This window comes from Lissotriton helveticus, chromosome 1_1 (assembly GCF_964261635.1).
Source record: "Lissotriton helveticus chromosome 1_1, aLisHel1.1, whole genome shotgun sequence".
Taxonomy (NCBI): Eukaryota; Metazoa; Chordata; class Amphibia; order Caudata; family Salamandridae; genus Lissotriton; species Lissotriton helveticus.
In genome coordinates, this window is record NC_136057.1 from 1,398,758,761 (window position 1) to 1,398,780,558 (window position 21,798).

Sequence of the window (21,798 nt, forward strand, 5' to 3'; positions counted from 1 at the left end):
GAGGAATGAGAGGAAAAGAGTAAGCAAAGATGCTGGACTATGCAAATGAAAAGCCATTCCCCTATGACCCCGGTTGGGAATGCCAACTTGCATAGTATCGGCATTTGCAGTTCTGGAGAGTTGCAAATAGATCCAAGTCTGGTCTGCTCCTGCGTCAGCTGATCTTGTGTAGGGTCTGCTAGTGTAGTTCCCACTGGTGGCATGATGTCGAGAGCCTGCTGAGTGTGTCTGCAACAGTATTTTGTTTCCCTGGAACGTGTTCCACTCTGAGACAGATTTTGTGAGATATCCCCCACTCCCAGATCTTCTGTTTTTTCCTGGAAAGTGGACGAGAACGTGTGACACTCTGCTTGTATATATAGTGCATCGCTGTCTTATTGTCCGTTCGGACGAGCACTACTGAATTTTGTATTTTGAGGAAGAAAAGCTTGGAGAGTTAGATTTATTTATTTATAAAGTTTTGCACTGCTTTCAGTTCCAGCAAAGTTATGTGGGATTGACTTTGAGTGTGATGCCACTTGCCACTTACTTGGAGTTCTTGGATGTAAGCTTCCCTCCCTCCAGGCACTCATCCGTAGTAATTACCAATGGTGCCGTTATTTGTTGTAGGGACAGCTCTATTGACAGATGACTTTTGCTTCCACCCCACTCTTAGGCTTTCAGTATGCCTGGAGTTACTTTGATGATGCAGTCGAAGGAGCTGACGGATTGTACCCACTGCTTGTTCAGCTCCTCCTGAATGGAACGCATTTTGAGGCAAAAGAATGGAATCCATGGTATGCATGATGACATCATTCCCAAGAGTGATTTGTAAAGTCGGCCCGAAAGAGACATTTTTCTTTTGATGGAATTTGTTAGAGTGAGAAGCCAATGTCGTTCTTCCGCAGGATACGCCTTTAAGCATACCTTGTCTAACCTGGCTCCTTGAAAGACAATTGTGTGTGATGGGTTTTGTCTGGATTTCTGTAGATTGAGAGAAAGACCCAACCGCTGGAAGAGATTTGTGCAGGCCTTCGTGGACGCTCTCGCTGCTTTTCATAGAAGGTGCTTGATCAGCCAGTCATCCAGATATGGAAAGACTTGTTGTTGGTGTTATCTGAGAAATGCTGGGTCCGGAGCAAGGCACTTTGTGAAAATTCTGGGCGCGGACTTGAGACCAAAAAGGAGCACCCTGAATTGGTAGTGGCGCCCAGAAAACATAAACTTCAGGTATTTCCTGTGTCTTGGGTGAATGGGTATGTGGAAATAGGTGTCTTGGAGGTCTAGGGTGATCATGAAATCATGCTGGTTTAGGAGCTTTAGTACTTCCTGCAAAGTGATCATCCAAAACGATTGTTTTTTCATGTAGATGATGGAGGGTTGGGGGGGGAAGGTTATTGGTGGTTTTTGGGTAAACTCTAGTGTGTGTCCAAATTGTACCAGGCGTAGAACCCATCGACCTGTGGCAATGTTTCGCCATTGGTGGAGGTAGTTGGAAATGTTGCCTCCAAGGTAGGGAGGTTGAGACTGAAAGGAATGAGGAGAATGTGGAGAATATGGATCAGGAAAAGTTGGAGCCGGAGCCTGTATATTATCATTGTCGGCGGATAGCATCTTTGCCAGCCGTGGTGTTTTTCCCCCCCATTTGATCTGACATAGGGGGCCTGAGGTGGTTGTCTCTGCTAGAATTGGGGCCGGAAAGACTGAGTTTTCTAGGAATAGGAAGGGTATCAGTACTGCTGTACTCCCCCCTATAGGAAGGCTGCCCTCTACAGCTCATATGCCTCGAACAGGAGTTTTCCGGAACTGCAGCGTCCCCAAAGACTTGGCGGTATCCATGTCCACCTTGATTGTTTTGAGGGCCTCCTCCACATGATCTCCAATGAATGAAGTGGCTTTGAGCCATCACTGTCTTCTTAGAACTGACGGCCTTGCTAACTGGCTGAATCCTGTGATAGTAACGTCCATGGCTGAATCTATGATCTCATTGGGTGCTCACTATCCTTCATGCAAATCTTTCTGCTTCTTCCTTGGCATCCCGTCCTTGGCATCCTCCGGCAGCTGTTCAATGTAGAGAGCACTGTTTGACCACATCTGGCGATCATAGCGCCCTAAGATCGCCAGAGAATTCGCTGCCCTTATTGTCAGTGTTAACATTGCCAAAAACGGTTTGCCGATGGAATCTAGACAGCTGCAGTCCTTATCAGGAAGTGCAGAAAGAGGTACCGCAGGATTTTTTGAGAGGCGTTGTGCAGCTTGCGTGACCACGGACTCCAGTTTTGGGTGCCCTGTGAGACACGTTGGCGCATCATCTGTGGTCTTATATTTTTTGTCAAAGCGTAGTAATACCGTCGGTACAGATGCCAGGGTTTTCGTAATCTTAATACCTTTGGCCCAGATGTAGTCAATTATGGTTATAGCCCTGACAGATCTACAAAATGGTTCCTTAAAATCGTACAAGAAACAGTCAGATTGTTTAGAAGGCATTGGAAAAGCAAATCTTTCGCTGCACGCTCTAGCATATGGTGAAATCCCCCTATATCCTATGTCGGGAAATCTAACAGAGGAGGTGTTGGTGAGGCAGGTAAGGACATCATATAATTCTCTCATTCCGTGGCCGTGTCATGATGTTCTCCTTACTCCCTCTGTCTCTTCTTTCGAAAAGGGATCAGTTCTTGGAGAGGAATAGACTGTGGAGTATTTGGAACTGAAAGCATGGTAGTAGTAGTAGTCACTTGGTACTGTTGACCCCACCAGTAGAGGTGGAGATTTAGTAACAGGCACTAAAGTGGGAAGCAAAAACAACAGTTAATGGACAGAATGCAGAACAATGACATGCATTCACCCCAGTACAGAGATCCGGACCTACCCGTCGTTTTTTTGCTCACCATGCCATTTCAGTTTGATCCCAGCCATATGCAAATCAGTCTTCACCCTGTCTGTGCCTCATGGGAACAGACCAGCCCGAACTGCCAAACCAGGTCCTCCCTGGACTGGAAGCAAGCATCCTAGGACCGGTTTCGGGGTTTCACCCCTCTTCAGCCAGGATAGCTTGATTCCAGGGGCATGGAGAGCACGGGACCCACGTATGGGTATACCCGTCCCACTCAGGTTGACAAATGCAAAAACAACAGTTGATGGACAGAATGCAGAACAATGTCATACATTCACCCGAGGACAGAGATCTGGGCCTAAATCCATTGTTTTTTTGCTCACCATGCCATTCCAGTTAGATCCCAGCCATATGCAAATCAGTCTTGACCCTGTGCCTCATGGGAACAGTCCAGCCCAACCTTTTTTTTCTTTTTTTTTTTAGTATAGGAGCAAGGATAGATATAAAAGTCTTAAAAAATTCTACTGGCAGTCCGTCTGTGCCTGGTGCACGCCCCGAGTTCATACCCATGAAGGCTTCCTTAATCTCGTCTATTTCTAGATCCACCCCCAGGAACTTTTGCTGTGTGCTTCCCAACCACGCCAAAGCCGTGTCATCCAGATATTGTGTCAGGTCTAGGGAAGAACCCTTTTGAGATGTGTAGAGATTCCTATAAAATTCGACAAAGGTGTCCATCTGCCCTTTTAAATTTCTATGTGTTTGCCCCTGTGCGTCTTTTATTTCAGTTATATAGTTCCCGAATTTGGGGGCATTACCATACTCGCCAGAGCTTTCCCAGGTCGATCCCCCTCACCGTAGAGTCGTGCATGATATGTCTTCCCTCTATACCTGCCCTCCTTTTCTGCTGCTTCCTCATATTCTGTCATTTTAACACGCATTTTGGCCCGTGTGTCGTCCCTCGCCCCACCCGACACCAGCTCCTCCTCTAGGTCTTAAAACTCCCCTTCCAACTTACAGAGGTCCCTACGCAGGTCCTTAAGTATACCCCCTCCTTTGTATATGCACCATCCTCGGACAGTGACTTTAAATGCTTCCCACACAGTTGTGAGGCTTGCCACCGAGTATGTTTTTCTCGAAAAATTCCTGAATATCTCTTTCCATTTCAGCTTTAAACGCTGCGTTCTGCAGGTGCAAGGGGTTAAGCCTCCAATTAATATACGGGGACTGGATGCTCGGATTCCGTAAGGTCACTTTCACAGGTGTGTGGTCAGAATAAGTTTGGGCCAGGTGCTCAGCTTTTTCTACCCAGTGTGCCATGCCCACCGATACTATGAAGTAGTGTAGCCTAGCCCAGGTATGGATGGCTATACCGCCACGCATCCAACAAGGAATGCGTGTCTATTATGTCCTTTAGAGTGCGGTGCGAGTTGGTGTAGTGCTCGGGAGAAGTGTGGGATCTGTCATGTCTCGGGTCAACCACAGGGTTAAAGTCCCCTCCCCACACCACGTCAGGCGTGCCGATTTCTTGGATTTTGCCCCATAAAGTAAGTAAGGTGTGTATATCGTCAGTGTTGGGTCCGTAATAACTTACAATTGTGACCTCTTGCGAATTTAGTCTCCCCCAGAGCAGGCAATATCTACCTTCTTTATCTGTGTCGGTTCCTCCCTGTACGAACTACACTCCTCTCTTAACCAATATAGACAATCCCCTAGAGTAACTTGAGTAGGACGCTAAGCATTGATGAGACGCCCATTTTACCGCAAATCTGTGCTCTTTTCTCGGGTCTAAAAGCGTTTCCTGCATGCTAAGTATCCTAGCATCCGCTTTTGTGTCCTTGGATTGTTCAACCCCCTTATGTTCCAAGTCATTACTGTAAGCTCACTGCATTCTTTAAAAATTATCCGCCATTCCCTTTCCAACTTTCTGGAACTACAAACAAGTATCTCAACTTCAGCGCCATTTCCATTCCCCCGCCCCCTCCTTGCCCTCTCCCCACCCACACAGGCTCCCCCAACTTGCCAGGCATACTTCCCTCCCCCCTCCAATTAGTATCCCCCTCAATTTGCCGAGTATATCCGCCCAACTATGCAAACAAACAGCTCCAGTCTCACACCCTAGAGTTCAATTAAACTAGTAGAAAGGGGTATGCCCTCATGCGGGGTCCGCTAGGGGATCTCAACTTGCCCACTCAACCTCCCTATTTCACCCACCTGCCCCCCCACTTAAGTAAGCGGGCTGCAGTGGCGGGACAGAAGCGAGAGTCCGGGCGGAAAAATGTTATGACAACTATTAAACAGTAGTAATAAGTCACCAACTCGGAACAGTTCTCAGGAGTTCTCCGTGCCGTGATAGTTCTGCAGACATTGTTTCGTGTTGGCGCGATGTCAGCCCGGTTCCAATAGGGGTGACCGCGACCGGAATCTCCTACTGGAGGCTGCTTCCTGGGATGCTGCTCTGCGGGCATGTTTAAGATACTCCTCTACCTCTTGAGGAGAGTTGAAGAGAAGCTGTTTTCCCTGGGGGTGGATCTTTAATTTCGCAGGGTACAACATGGCGTACGTGATTTCTTGCTCTAGAAGCTTCTTCTTCACAGCAGCGAACTTTCGGCGGGCATCCTGCACAGCCGGAGTAAAATCAGGATAGAAGGCCAAAGTGGTATTTTCATAATTTACTTGCCCCTTCTCCCGAGCTAGACGTAACACAGTGTCCCCGTCACGACAATTCAGGAAGCGCATAATCACTGGCGCCCCCGGTGGCAGGCGCTGTGCCAATGATCTGTGAGCCCGCTCAATAGTCATGTGTGCTGAGAAGGAGTCCTTACCAAAGATATCAGTCAACGGCTTTTCCATGAAGTCCTCCATTCTCCCGGTGTTCGTCGATTCGGCCAGGCCTAAAACTCGTACGTTGTTTCTCCGTGAGCGTGCATCTAACTCCTCATTCTTGTCCCCTATTATCTTTAGCAACTTGTCCATCTGAAACACATGTTGTTTATTGGCCACCACCCCGTCCTCCAACCCCGACACCCTTTGTTCCATCTCCTTGATCCTTGATCCTTTCATCATGCTGATCAAGCTTGGCGACCACCGCTTCCAGTCTGTTATTCATGGCATCCATCTTGGAATCTATGGATGTGAGGCTCTGCCTCATCCCAATTAGACGCGCTTTCCAGTCGTCATCTCTTGGCTCCGGTAGATCAGATTCTCTACGCTCCTTGGAGCTCGAGCTGGGTGCCTTCCGCGAGTCAAAGGACAATTTTGCCTGTTTGGCTTCTGTTCTCCCCATGCTGACCAGTTTGCATGTTGTTGCAGGAAGGGTGTCTGTGTCTGCCTCACTAGGGCCCGTTGCGTGCCCCTCGCCGTTGCTGCCTCCGCGACTTGCAGTCCTTCTCAGAGCTTCTCCCCACACAGTATCCTGAGGCGACCCAATTAGGCCCATTTCTGAGCCGCAAGATGGATGCCGGCAACCCAGGGGGTGTCAAACGTTGGCTTATGCGCAGGTGCGCCCGGTGCCTTGCACTTGGGGGTAGCTCGTGTCACTCGCACATGGGGTAGCCCTTGTCACTCGGCAGATGCCGTGCCTGGGGCAGCAGCTCTTAAGACACCCCCCGCCCGCGGGGGCATCTAGTCACCGCGTGTACCTCCCAAAATGGCGGCTCTGCTTCTTCTTCGCACCGTCGTCACCTCAGCAGCGCGGGGGGAGCCCCAGTGCTGTCGTCACCTCCACGTGCGAATGTTCAGCCACTGCCTTGGAGGAGCAATGCCCGCGTCCGAGTCCCTGCTGCGCCCGGGCTCACCCGCTCCCAGCCCGGCGCTCAGTTAGGGCTCAGGTCGCATCTACAGGCATTCATAGCAATGCGCGGGCTCCGGGGCCCAATCTCTGCCGTGAGTCAATATCAATGCCTGCCGGCCGTGAATATCTGCCCCAAGCTCCCCCGCAGCTCACCAGGTCCTCTATGGGCGTCGCTGGAGCCAGGGTTCTACTCCGTCTGGCAATCGCAGCATATGAGGTCGCGATAGGGTCCACACAGCACCGGTCTTTCTTGATCGCTGCGGCTGCCCCAGCGCTCCAGGACGCCACTGCCAGCCACTGCGTCTGAGTTCCACAACTCGCTACTCCGTCATTCAGCGGCGCTCCGGCAACAAAAAAGTATCGCCGGAGTCCGCCCCCGCTCCGCTGTCCGGTGGCATCTGGTTAGAGCAGTGTGTGTCCGTTAGGCTGAGGGTGATGTGTGGTTTACCGCCCGGGTTGGCGAGAGCCTCACAGAAGCGCGGCCATGACAGTCAAGCGCCACCTAGTGCCCCACAGTCCAGCCCGACCTGCCAAGCCATGACATAGTTCAGTCAGATTTAGTGTACAATTAACAAATATAAAAGACTGGAATATATATATCTGTCTAAGAGTATATATCAAATGAAGTTACTTTCCTGAAGAATGAAGTCCAGAAAGACAATAGCTGAGCAGAGCTCAGAGGAGAACCCCTTGCACAACGTGCGGTAGAAAACCTGAGGTACTGAGTGTCTCTCAGAATTGTTCTAGATGGTGATTCATAATGATTGGTTAAGGCCAAACTTTGTTCTCTTTTTTTAATAATGACTAAACTAAGAGCCTTTTTTCTAGTCTTTACCTATCATGGTACAACTAAGTTAAAGGTACCGGGGACTCCCATCATGACGACAGGGAATGATTCAAGCATGTGAATCTATGAAAGTTCCAATACTGGAGAAAACATGTAGTACTTGTGTACCAAATGCATTAGCAGGAACACTAAAGCAACTTTGCCGAAATGGAGGCGTTAATATCTAAACTGACAACTAGCATTTAACTAATTAAAAAAGACATACGGAAAGGTTCCTAGGAGTATAAATTTAGTTTGACAACAGAGGGCAGCCTCTCCTGCAGGAGTTGGTAATATCGGAGCTATCGTTGTAACATACCTGGAAGCTGCTCAGTGCGACATAAACTTGGCTGCACCCTTCATAAGGGCAGTGAAACATCTCTAGCATACCATCAGCATCTACAGGACGGCCTCGCTTGCTTCGCCTCCTACAACACAAAGAGCACAACGTAAAAACAGCAAGCCACGTCAGTAAATATTTGCAATCAGTGAATGCTTGCAAATAGCACAGGAAGTTTACAGTGCTGGCAAACGAGTTCCGTAATGATCCCACTGACCCACTAAAGGAGCTTTTAAAAGCAAGAAAAAAAGAAAATAACGATTAGGTGCACACGTATTTAAAACCTTACTTTTTACTTATGGTGAATGTTTCAATCTGCACTAGCAACCTTCCAAGCTACTTGATCACTCCCATGTCCTCAGATAAGGGTTTCCTTCTCAGTCAGATTTTTTTTAACACTCCCTTTGCTAAGATTTTCTGACCTCAAAACAATTGCTTACAGGGTTTTAAATAATTACAAATAAATGCACTTCAAAGAAACACCACAACATATATAATTCCCAGACTTTGTGGCAGGTCGCAAAGATTTACAGTGCTCCCCTCCCTTTGCCCTCAAATGATCCCATATACAAAGGAAAATCATACTCTCTACTCCCCTACCACATTTACTCTTGGGGCAGGACCTGTACATGAAAACCGCGCCATGGGGCCACTCTCCCCTAAACCAAACATAAGCTCTGTACCAAAGCACTCATATGGCACATAAGTGGCAAACCTGAGCTAGGTAAAAGCTGTTTAATATAACATGACATAGAGCTACTCTATTGCCCCCAAGGCTAGGATCCTTCCAATAAAACACACAAGATGATGGACGGAATGTTGCACAATGGCAAAACATTCACCCCCAGTCACAGATATGGGTTTAATCCATCAATATTTTGCACACCAAGCCACCCCAGTTCAGACATGGCCATATACAAATCAGTCTTGACCCTGTGCCTCATGGGAACAGTCCAGCCCGAACTACCAAGCCATGTCTTCCCTGGACCGGAATCAAGCATCCTAGGACCAGTTTCTGGCTATCAGCCGTCTTCAGCCAGGATAGCTTGACTCCAGTGGCTTAGTGAGCAAGGGACCCACGTCTGGGCATACCCTTTCCACATAGGGTGAACAGCAAAACACACAAGATGATGGACGGAATGTTGCACAATATCAAAACAGGATCCTTCCAATACCAGTTTCAACTGTCAGGAACAGATGCACAAATTCCACATTAATAATTCACAATGGGGTCATAATGATGGCGGGCGGATCGCCACCGCCCGTATGGCGGTGGCGATCCGCCCACCAAAATCCACTGCCCGCATGACTTTTTCCCCCGCCACATTACGATGACGGGGGGACCCCGGCGGACGGGAAGACCGTCCGTCGGTTATCCGCCATTAGGCAATCCGCCTGATTGCCTACCGGATGGAAAAGCCAGGAATATGGTGGCCGGTGCCTTGCAGGCACCGCCATCCATATTAGCATCATGGCGGCGGAACGCCTTTCCATGGCATAGACTCCGCCATGGAAAGGTATGGGGTTTTGTCTTTGGGGGCCCGTTGGGGGCTCCCAGGGTGTTCGTGCGGGTGGGGGATGCACATGGGGGACCTCCTGCAGTTTCATGCACAACATGGCAGGCACCGCGCAGTGCCTGCCACGTTGTGCATGGAAATGCACGACATGCCTTTTTGGCAATGCGGGGGGCAGTGCTGAAAGCACGGCCCGCCTCAATGTCAAGAATGCAGGATGCGCTTGCCAGTGTGGAGGGCGCATCCTAATGGTATGTGCGGGACCGCCGCATGCATTGCGGGCGGTCCCATTTCCCGGGGCTATGGCGGGGGGACTTTGTCTTCCCACCATACTAATGAGCCCCAATGTATTTAAGAATGTGTGCCCACCTCCTTTCACAGAACATTTGGTAGCCCTGTTGGCATTAGGGTTCAGCGGTATTCAAATATGCATGAAAACACAGGTAAAACAGACATTTGGAGTCTAAAACAGTTTTGATTCCTACAAATTGGGAAGAGACCAGTTTTTTGAGAGCACAGAAATTCCAAGTTCATTTAACACAATTGGAGGAGGGTTGGGGGATACTCAAACTGAATTTTCTATTCTCTTCATGTAAATAAACGCCCCCTCAGCCAAGTCCATGTTGAAGAAGTGATCCTAAAGAAGATGATATATCACACCCCCTCCAACGCCCTTTAACATCGAGGTAAACATCAAACATACTTTTCAGGCTCCTTGGGGACTTCGTACAGTATGGCAGAGTTGTCTGTGGTCTTGAACGTCGCGTGCACCAGATCCTGCTCTGAATTCTCATGCCCAGGATCAAGCTCTGGCTCCAGGTCTGCCTTTTCATCCAGTTGTGGCTTTCCTACTCGCCCCACCTCATCATCTGTGTCTTTGGTTAGCGCACACAGTGCATTATGCTCTGCAAATGCAACAAAAAAAATCACAAGCATAAATGTTTGTCCCCTTAATCGCCATCCAAAGTTTTTTGAATAGCTAAATATTGAACATGATACAGCTGTAAATAACAGATTGAATTTGGAAGTCTCATTACATGCAGGCGCATCTTTTGAACTGGTCACTGTGTCCTTTTACGTCTTTTAATTTTGGGGCTGCTTAATCTAGGTGCCACTCTCTTTCACCAACAATTTTATTTCAGGAGCTACCGTTCAACTTTCATACTTTGAAGCAGAGTACAGTGAAAAATGAAAGACTAGGTCTCATAATCCAAAATTGCAGCACGCGGCAAAACAGCAATCAACATTAAAAACAAAAAAGAAATTATGGGTATCAGGTTGTATGAAACTGGATTATTATTCAAGAAATAATCCCAACTCTTGTCAGGGTGAACCCTCAAAGTCACTAAATGAACCTAAGCTCAACCTGTTGCTAGCTATGGCATAAAGCAGTCAGGTTTATCTTAGGCCACTGTGTCAAGTATTTATTCAGTAACAAAACAGTCATAGTCAAAATACAAAGCAATACACATCCCAAAACGAATTACAAAAATAGGAGTAAATTTCATAACCAGAATGCAAAAAATTCAATAAGGGAACCAGTTTTATGATTTTTTAAGTTTTAAATAAAAATAGCATCAAAAAACACAAAGCGCCAATAATAATCAATGGTTGTGGTAGAACGAGACCTAAGCACGTTTTGAGGCCAACTGCAATAGAGCAAAGGCAGATACACCAACATGGATCATCCCGGTCAAAAAGTTTACATTCTCACTTAGGAGTTGTGAGAAGTTGGCCTGATGTGCAGTGCTCACTATTCTAGTGATCACTATATATCAGTCCAAACAACCCTTATTGATGATTGGTTGTAAGTCAACCTTATAGACCAGCTATCCTAGTAGCATGGATACGAGCAGTCTAAGGCTAAGACTCTAGAGGGCGTGTTAAGCCAGCTGTTTTACCATCACATTACCCCTTGAACACCCAGTGAAAGGACACCACACAAGTTGTTATGAAAATAAACAGTGTATTTATTTATAACAAGACTACCCTGGCTCTTTATGAGACAGGGAGCTAAGCACACAACAAAACTCTTATAAAAATACTTAAGTTAGCACAGTATATACAAATGCCCGAGGGGCACGAAAAACCATATACTCTGAAAGTGGAATGCGAAATTACTAGCAGGTAAGTACAGTACTAATAGGCTTTGGAATCGCTAGGACTTGACTATAGAATCGTTAGATTACTTCTAGGAGGCCCAGGGGACTCGGGTGCAGAGTGTGCACTCTCACGCGGGATGCGGGACAAAGTCTATGATAGCTAGTAAAGTTAAAGTTAGTGTTCACGGGCGAACCCGACCTGGTAGGGAGAAAACGACAGTGGATCCTGACCCTTGGATAGTGAGGCTATGCTGGGGCACCGAAATGCCGAAGTTACCTAGCCCAGGGGCTGCAGCTGCATAGGTCTCAAAAGACGTCGGGAATCCTCGTAGACGAACCAGGAGCCTGGAAGAAAGATGCTGGCAGGCGACCAGTGAAGAGAGTTCGAGTTGATCCAAGCCTGGATCTTGAAGATGGATGACACCTGAAAGCAGAGGGGACCAAGTTCGTGACTACTAGCCAGTAGTCAGGTGGCACCAGGAGGGCACCGGATGGTAGTCACCTCGGCTAGGTGAGTGGGCGACGCTGGGCTCTGCAGTTCTCACGGACCAGGAGGCGTTGTCGGCGACCAGGATGGAGGGGCGAGCTGTCCCACGATGGATGAAGCTGTCGGCGTCGAAGAACCCAGGATTGGGCAACAAAGCCTTGGCTAATTCAAGCCCACGCGGTGGACTCAAAATGGCGTCTTGAGTGGACCAGGAGGGTCCGGGGTGCTCCTCTTCTGGAAGGGAGCAAGAGCCAGTCTGGAGCAACCAGACCAGCAGCAGTGATGTCGTCGGGCGTCGTTCAGAAGGCCACAAGCCAGCGGGCTAGTAGCCAAACAACACGGTGAGCAGCAAAAAGCAGAAGGGCCCCACGCCGATCGTGGAGATGCTGGGGGGCTGCTCTTCGGTGCTGGAGCTGCTCAGGGTTGGGGCTTCTCGGACCCCAAAGCACTCGCCAGGAGATTACTCGGCGGGCTTGCTGTGAAGAAGTCGTGCAGTCTTGGCAATAGTCGGTCCCTTGAGGTCTCGTCGCACTCACGGTTCTCAGCTTGGCTGTAGAGGTGAGTAGAGGTCGGAGGTGCCAGGGAAGCCGGGTCTTGTCGAGCTGGACAGTCGGATTCCGGAGGAAGGACTTGCAGCAGACCGCAGTGTTCTTAAGGTGGTGCCTGCGGATGCAGGGTGACTACTCCTTAGCCACAAGGGAGAATCTTGAAGAAGAAATCTTGATGTCCTTTCGTAGAAAGTCGTGTCTTGATTCCAAAGATGATCTAATTTGGAAGGGGGCCTGCTCCTACCTTTATCTGGGAAAAGGGGGCTGGCACGCGACTAAGTCCTGCCCTATGGGTGGGACCAGGAGGGGGGTGGTTACACCCCTCTCCTTTGGCGGGCTTTCCCCAGGCCAGGGGCTGGAGTGCCCCTGGAACTGGTTTCAGCCGGCCTATGCACAGTGAGCACCGGGGTGCCACTTGCAGTCACCTTCCTCTGTAGCCCTGCCTACCTGGAATACACAAAACCCTGTCTGGGACGGTGCTGGCACCGCCCCTGGCAGGAAACCCTTTGTCCTTGCCTCCTGCTCTGGGAGGACTCCCAGCAGCAGGAGGGCAGACTTGTGTCTCGGTGGCAGCATCCATCTTGTGGATGCTAAGGCTCTGTCTGACTTTAACCGGGGTTACAGGTTACATACATGTCGTGTCCCTCTAGAAGGGTGGAATGCTAACCCCGTCGCCAGAATTGGCGAGGGGTTAGCATTCCAATTCGTATGACACCTTACTCGACATGTTTTGATAAAGCGATACCAGAGTTGGCATATAACCGCGAGGATTATAATGCACTTAAGAGTATATGGTATGCGATATCATGGAAACGGCTAAGGGATGGATCCCGAAAGCCGCAGACAGGCTCAGCTCATGCCAGAGCACCATCTCACACGATTCCAAGCACTCTGCCTTCAGGATTGTTAAGGCCTGCCATAGGAGTGACTGATAGGAGATCTGTGTGTCCATTTTAGGGTTAGATATAGGTATACTATATCTAAAGCAAAGGGTGATTACACCACCTTGCCCCAGCCGTCAAGCAGCCAGTTGTGTCAGATTTGGATAGCCAGCCAGGGGTGGCATAATACATGCTGCAGCCCCTGGTAGGCCCTGGGTACACCTATGCCCTGGGTACCTAAGGTACACTGTACAGAGACTGATAAGGTGACTCAGTATCCAATTAGATATGTACCTAAGGTACATGGAATCCATTTTACAGAGAGAGCAGTAGGCCTGTGGTCCTGAATAGCAGGGCCCCAGGTCAACTAAGTCAGAAAACCAGCAAAACACTAGGCAAAAAGTTCGGGGGCAACCATAGTCAGGGATCTACCTTCCTACAGGAGTCCATTAGGATGGCGGGCGGATTGCCACCGCCAGGCTGGCGGTAGCCACCGCCAGCCTGGCGGGGGCAATCCGCCCAGCATCCTTCCCTGTATTCCCCCCCGCCATATTAGAATGGCGGGGGGACCACGGCGGAGCAAAACACCACCCGCCACTTTTCCGCCCCGGTCGCATTGTGGCCGGGGCGGAAACTGATTAATATGGTGGCGATGTCAAGCAGACACCGCCAGCCATATTATGATGGGCTGAGGGTGATGCCTTTCCGTGGCGGCATCAAGGCATGCGGTCTTCACTCTGGGTGCCCCCTGCGGGCCCCCAGAGTGAAGGAGGGGGGGTATTGCACATGGGGGGTACATGTGGTACCCCCCTTCATTTGCATTAACAACGCGGCAGGCACCGCGCGGTGCCTGCCGCTTTGTTAATGCAAATGCAGAAATGCATTTCTAGCATTGTGGCGGGCGGTGCTGAGAGCACCGCCCGCCACAATGCTAGAAATGCAGGATGTGCCCGCCACTGTGGCGGGCACATCCTAATGCTGTTGTCGGGACCCCCGCCCTTAAGGCGGGCGGTCCCGTTTACCGATAGGGTGGCGGGCGGGCAAAGCCCACCCGCCATCCTAATGGACCCCCAAGTCTTTTAAGTCACAAACAGCCACAGGAGTACACTTTTAAGGCCGAAGACCTCAGGGGAGGGCGCTTAAAGACACCCAGGGTATAAGGGAAAGGCTAATAGCAAAGTCCAGTTACCACTAGTCAGCTGGGCACTTTATGAAAAAGGTCTCCATCATCCTATGATAGCCCTGTAGCACATACACGGTCAGCCAACTGACCCGTAGAATGTATTTCTTTGGCCTGGGAACAAGGAAGAGCAGGCCCAGTCCTTACGGTCTACTCTAAGGTCCCAGAAAGCAGGCCCAGTACTCTTCTGTTCTACCAGAGGGGTTCTGTGGAGGGTGCATGGGGTTCCCACATTTATGCCTAGCACTAGCTAGTGGCTGGTGCTGACTTCCTAAAAAAAACGGTAAAAGTTCCCAGATCATGACCTACCTATTTTGCTTTACTGCAGACAGACCGAAAATGCAATGTTTCAGGGCAAATCCAAGATGGTGAAAGTCTTTGGCCACCATAAATGTGGGTGCTGGCGGTGTGTGTGGGGAGTGTACTATGGTAGTTGTAGGGTCTTCCCATATTTAACAATAAAAAACAGTTTTACACTGTACCCACAACAAATCTAGAGACAGAAGTCTGGTTGGATAAAAACAGGGTGTTTTAGCAACCACACAGGGAAGCCACAAGAATGATCTTGGCGTCCTGTTGTCTCCATTGCAATCCCGCCCCAAATGATTTATGTGGCTCAACATACCTGTCAAGAAGGATTTGAAACTGTGCTATCAAAATGAGTACCTATGGAAGGGATCAGTGCACAGCTGTGAAGATTAACAAGAGGTTTTGTTAATTTGGGTGCTCCTCGGGTGGCGACCAACGTCCCTGGGCGCCTAATTAAATCTGAATGTTGTGTCTTCAATGGGACATTAAAGACATCCCCTTAGGCACACCTCATTCTAAAAACACATCTACCCTACTCACAAATGACTAGGGTCAAAAGAATTATATCTGACAGTACAAAAGTAGAAGTCACATTGGAGGACATGGCAACAAGGTTCAAAAATAGAGGGTACCCCAAAGAAATTATAGACAATGCAAAAAGGAGAGTGGATGCCACTAACAGGAAGGATCTTTTGAAACCAGTTAAAAAACATGAGGAAGCACGAATTGTAGCGGTGTCCAAATATTCAACACAAAGTCATAATTTCAAAAGAATAATAACCAAACATTGGAAAATGTTGAAACTGGCACCAGACTTTCAAAAAAGTTTTGACCAAATTCCAATTTTTGCTCACACCAGAGCACAAAACCTGGGAGAAATTTTGAAGCATCAACAACCACAGATCAAAGAATATAAAGGCACAAAACCATGCCTAAGCTGTGGAAACTGCAACAGCATCATCAAAGGAAATGCAATAAATCATCCAATGAAAGGTAAAGAGGTCAAACTGAGAGTAAATGCCACTTGCAATACAAAAAACGTTATATATGCACTGAAATGTCCGTGTGGCAAACTGTACGTTGGAAAAACAGAAAGAAGCATAAAAACTAGGCTCACGGAGCATAAATCCAACATCCGGATGAAAAACACAAAATCTACAGTAGCGACACATTTCATGGAAGCGCTGCACAACATTTCACAATTGAAATATATTGTACTAGAGACAGTGGAAAAGAAAGAAGGAAGAGACAACACTAAATTTATGTTGCAACGTGAGAACTTTTGGATTCATAAGCTGGGAACACAGAGCCCGAACGGGCTTAATGAACGGAATGAACTATCATGTTATTTATAATGGACTGTAAGCAACCATGGTTGTTTTTCCTTGAGCCGAAACGGGCATCCTGCGAGCACTAAATGTATATACTTACTTTGTTTTTGTTACTTTATAGTTTAATCATGAGTACACCAAATTGCAACTTGTCTAGAGGAAACACGCAGTAGCCTCATCCACTAACATCACACAAGACCAGAACATATGAGGGTTCAATCCGCATGTGGACTCCAATTTTTCTCCACGATTTTTTTTATATTTTTTTATATTTTTTACCCGATTAGGATTTGAAAGGATTTTTAGTATCACACATCAGTAACTCTCGTTTTTGTCTTTTTTTCTTTTACTATGATCCAACCGGCATAGAGAGCGACTAAGAGTCAGACAGGTAATTCTGAAGTTTTAGTAACCGGGCGAGTCCCGCGGTCACATGACCAAAAACCCAACCTATAGAGGAACAGGATATTGACTGGTGTAAGAACCGGCCAGAATGGAGGCGAACGTAGAGGAATGAAGAACGCTAGGAGAATCCAGATGAGGTTAGTTATCAGTAGGAGAATGGCACGACACATTTTTTGAGTAGATGATCTCGCTAACATGATTAAATAGGGATAGAAATGTCATTGACTCTAGTGATTTTACTTTTGGTTACAGCAATTGACAACGAAACAGATAAACAGCGACATGTAAGTGTACACATATAAACAGGGTAGTGGTCACACAGGCAAGTAAGGTGACAGAGGTGATATTACAAAGTCACGGAATAACGCAATGTTCTTGAACTGGTTGTTATTGAGCATGGACTCATGGTGCTTATTATATATTGTTTTTACAGTGTTGATTCCCTGATGAAGGGCGATATAAATACGCCCGAAATGCATTGGATTGAAAGGAAATTTTTGTCGCTGAGTTGAATAAAAAAAAAAAAGATGTAATACAAATCAATGAAAATATTTACAAAAAACTACGAAAGAATCATGAAATAAAAACGAAATCAAACGCAAAGAAATGGTGTGGAATCCTCTTTGTCAAACACAGAGGAGAATGAGGTGTGCCTAAGGGGATGTCTTTAATGTCCCATTGAAGACACAACATTCAGATTTAATTAGGCGCCCAGGGACGTTGGTCGCCACCCGAGGAGCACCCAAATTAACAAAACCTCTTGTTAATCTTCACAGCTGTGCACTGATCCCTTCCATAGGTATTCATACAAGTTAGTCCCTGGGATACAGGAGCACGCAAGTACAACTATGAGTAGTTACGAGGACATAACCAAAAGCACTGAAGCAAGGGCAGAAACTTTTGCCTTCCAAGAAACGGAAGCAGATCGTATTTACGCCTTAATAAGGGAAGAATTATCGCAGGAATCCTCTACCCGGAACAAGGAACAAAATGTTAGACAACTAATCTACTTAACAAAGAGACAAATCAACCAAAAGCTGCATGCAAGCACTCTTATTAAATACCACCGAGCCCAGCGCATACCGAGAGGCTTAAGAATTTCCTTGAAACCTTCACTTTGTAAGAACTCTAAACAATTTCAGGATAGATGGTTTGCAATTCTAAACGAGTGCTCTCTAGACCTTATCCTTTTAATCATTGAGGAACTGTCAGGAATACTAGAAGACCTTACGAAAGAGATTGCCGAAGTATCCAATGAATTATCTCAGATGTTGACGGAAGAAGAATTGTCATCAACACTAAGAGAGATTAAAGAACAAATGGAAAAACACACGAAAGAGATCAATGAAAGAAAAATCAGGAAATTTAAAAGGGATACCCTCGATTATAAATTGGGGGAAGTATATACATGGGCTGACATCTACGCTCAAAAAAGAAGGAACCGCCCCTACTCACCTAACACAGATACATCGTCATCAGGAAGTGACACCCTTCAGAGAACTCAAAGATCTCAACCAAGCTCGAGGCAACATGAACAAGCTCAGACAGAACAAAGAGTACACATGGAAACAAGGAGTCAAGAAAACACCCAAACTGAGTTACCAACGACCAGTATTCCTACAGCAACCCATCCTTTTTTAGATCAGGGCCAAGCCCAAAAAGGCGACCCCGGAGAGGAAAGAGCAAGAGACAGAGACAAGGAGAAGGAACATCCGAACACAAGGAGTACGACGATACCAAAGAAAGACAAGGAGAAGAAGAAAACACAGACATAAATCAATTGGTGATTAACATCAGTGATTATCGACTGAGTGAATATGAACTAAATCTGCTACAAAGAGGTACATCGTTTGTGCCAACCACCAACACAGACGCGTTAGAGCTAGAAGTAAGTTTTTTCAAACTCATGCGGAAACTAAGACTTCGTCACTTTTTTGATAATATTCTCCCTCAACAAGATAAAGAACCGGATGACGAACTATGTGGATTACGACCATCAAGTACCTTTCAAGCACCAGTAAGTCACAAAACCCTGGATTTGTTTGAAAAAATTGTAAAACAAGATCTAGCAAAACTAAAGTGTGACAAGCGTTCCAAAAGAAACGTGACACAAAAAGATCTGGATTGTTTGAGAAAACTTGCCAATAAAACTGAACTAAGGTTCACTAAAGCTGATAAGGGAGGGGCTCTCGTTATTATGAATAGCTCCATGTATGAAATGAAGGTACGAGAACACATCTCAGATGGAAATACATATCTACAACTTGAGGGTAACCCCACGGCAGAATTCTCCAGAAGATTGGAAAGCATTATCAACACAGCACATGAAATGGGTACTATCAATACCAAAACCAAGAATTTTCTAATTAAAAGTAACCCAAAGAGTCCGGTATTTTACATGATACCGAAGATTCATAAGAACTTGATGGACCCTCCACTACGACCTATAGTTTCGACTATAGACAGTTTACATGAACCCATTGGGCAATTAATTGATAGACACATTCAACCCACAGTGAAAAACATCAGGACATACATTAAAGATACAACGGACTTCTTGTTGAAGTTGGAGAAAGTCACCATAAATCCAGATGAAGCAGTGATTTTGTGTACAGCGGACGTGCGGTCCCTTTACACATCAATACCACACAACTTAGGAATGGAAGCAATTGAGAAAGCTCTATTGAACACAGAACTAAGAGAAGAGCTAAAGGTATTCCTAATGGAGCTTATGACATTCACTCTGTATCAAAGTTATTTTAAATATGAAGACCATTGGTATCAACAACTCACAGGAACAGCCATGGGAAATTCGGCGGCGCCGGTATACGCCAATATCTTTATGCAGACCTACGAAGAAACAAATCTGTTCTCAAAACAAATTTGGCTAGACAACACAAAATTCATCGTACGTTATATAGATGATATTTTTCTAATTTGGAAATCATCAAAGGAACTGTTGGAAAAGGCATTAAATGAATTCAATAACGTAGACAGTCGTATACAACTGACTTGGGACATTTCTGAAACCTCAGTAACCTTTTTAGATGTAAGAATAACCAGGACAAATGAAGGATTGGAAACGAGTATGTATAGAAAAGAAACGGATAAAAACAACCTATTGCATTTCACCAGCTTCCACCAGCAAAGTCTAAAAACACATCTACCCTACTCACAAATGACTAGGGTCAAAAGAATTATATCTGACAGTACAAAAGTAGAAGTCACATTGGAGGACATGGCAACAAGGTTCAAAAATAGAGGGTACCCCAAAGAAATTATAGACAATGCAAAAAGGAGAGTGGATGCCACTAACAGGAAGGATCTTTTGAAACCAGTTAAAAAACATGAGGAAGCACGAATTGTAGCGGTGTCCAAATATTCAACACAAAGTCATAATTTCAAAAGAATAATAACCAAACATTGGAAAATGTTGAAACTGGAACCAGACTTTCAAAAAAGTTTTGACCAAATTCCAATTTTTGCTCACACCAGAGCACAAAACCTGGGAGAAATTTTGAAGCATCAACAACCACAGATCAAAGAATATAAAGGCACAAAACCATGCCTAAGCTGTGGAAACTGCAACAGCATCATCAAAGGAAATGCAATAAATCATCCAATGAAAGGTAAAGAGGTCAAACTGAGAGTAAATGCCACTTGCAATACAAAAAACGTTATATATGCACTGAAATGTCCGTGTGGCAAACTGTACGTTGGAAAAACAGAAAGAAGCATAAAAACTAGGCTCACGGAGCATAAATCCAACATCCGGATGAAAAACACAAAATCTACAGTAGCGACACATTTCATGGAAGCGCTGCACAACATTTCACAATTGAAATATATTGTACTAGAGACAGTGGAAAAGAAAGAAGGAAGAGACAACACTAAATTTATGTTGCAACGTGAGAACTTTTGGATTCATAAGCTGGGAACACAGAGCCCGAACGGGCTTAATGAACGGAATGAACTATCATGTTATTTATAATGGACTGTAAGCAACCATGGTTGTTTTTCCTTGAGCCGAAACGGGCATCCTGCGAGCACTAAATGTATATACTTACTTTGTTTTTGTTACTTTATAGTTTAATCATGAGTACACCAAATTGCAACTTGTCTAGAGGAAACACGCAGTAGCCTCATCCACTAACATCACACAAGACCAGAACATATGAGGGTTCAATCCGCCTGTGGACTCCAATTTTTCTCCACAATTTTTTTACATTTTTTTATATTTTTTACCCGATTAGGATTTGAAAGGATTTTTAGTATCACACATCAGTAACTCTCGTTTTTGTCTTTTTTTCTTTTACTATGATCCAACCGGCATAGAGAGCGACTAAGAGTTAGACAGGTAATTCTGAAGTTTTAGTAACCGGGCGAGTCCCGCGGTCACATGACCAAAAACCCAACCTATAGAGGAACAGGATATTGACTGGTGTAAGAACCGGCCAGAATGGAGGCGAACTTAGAGGAATGAAGAACGCTAGGAGAATCCAGATGAGGTTAGTTATCAGTAGGAGAATGGCACGACACATTTTTTGAGTAGATGATCTCGCTAACATGATTAAATAGGGATAGAAATGTCATTGACTCTAGTGATTTTACTTTTGGTTACAGCAATTGACAACGAAACAGATAAACAGCGACATGTAAGTGTACACATATAAACAGGGTAGTGGTCACACGGGCAAGTAAGGTGACAGAGGTGATATTACAAAGTCACGGAATAACGCAATGTTCTTGAACTGGTTGTTATTGAGCATGGACTCATGGTGCTTATTATATATTGCTTTTACAGTGTTGATTCCCTGATGAAGGGCGATATAAATACGCCCGAAATGCATTGGATTGAAAGGAAATTTTTGTCGCTGAGTTGAATAAAAAAAAGATGTAATACAAATCAATGAAAATATTTACAAAAAACTACGAAAGAATCATGAAATAAAAACGAAAACAAACGCAAAGAAATGGTGTGGAATCCTCTTTGTCAAACACAGAGGAGAATGAGGTGTGCCTAAGGGGATGTCTTTAATGTCCCATTGAAGACACAACATTCAGACTATCAAAATGAGTCCCATAGTCCCCACCCTGAATTATCTGTTGAGCTCAGAGGAGTTCTCTGCCCATGAAGGAATGTCCATTGTTTGTTCCTGGGAGGCGTCTCACATCTATTCAGGGCTTGAGCACAGGCTGAGAGCTGGCAGAGGCTTAAACTAATTAGCCTCCAAGCAGTTCAGGCAGGTAAAAGGTAACCTTTTAAAGTATCT

General features: G+C 46.1%; 1 protein-coding gene across 3 annotated transcripts in view; it reads right to left on the minus strand.

Annotated features, from left to right (window-relative positions):
- The window catches only part of ZNF653 (zinc finger protein 653), a 221,612-nt gene that overhangs the window by 120,882 nt on the left and 78,932 nt on the right, over nucleotides 1-21,798 (minus strand). For all 3 annotated transcript variants that reach the window (XM_078684259.1, XM_078684278.1, XM_078684268.1), the window contains exons 5-6: nucleotides 9,986-10,187; nucleotides 7,748-7,856 (exon numbers count right to left, since the gene is read on the minus strand). In XM_078684259.1, the coding sequence (XP_078540385.1) occupies nucleotides 7,748-7,856; nucleotides 9,986-10,187 (311 nt within the window). The remainder of the gene's footprint in view (nucleotides 1-7,747; nucleotides 7,857-9,985; nucleotides 10,188-21,798) is intronic.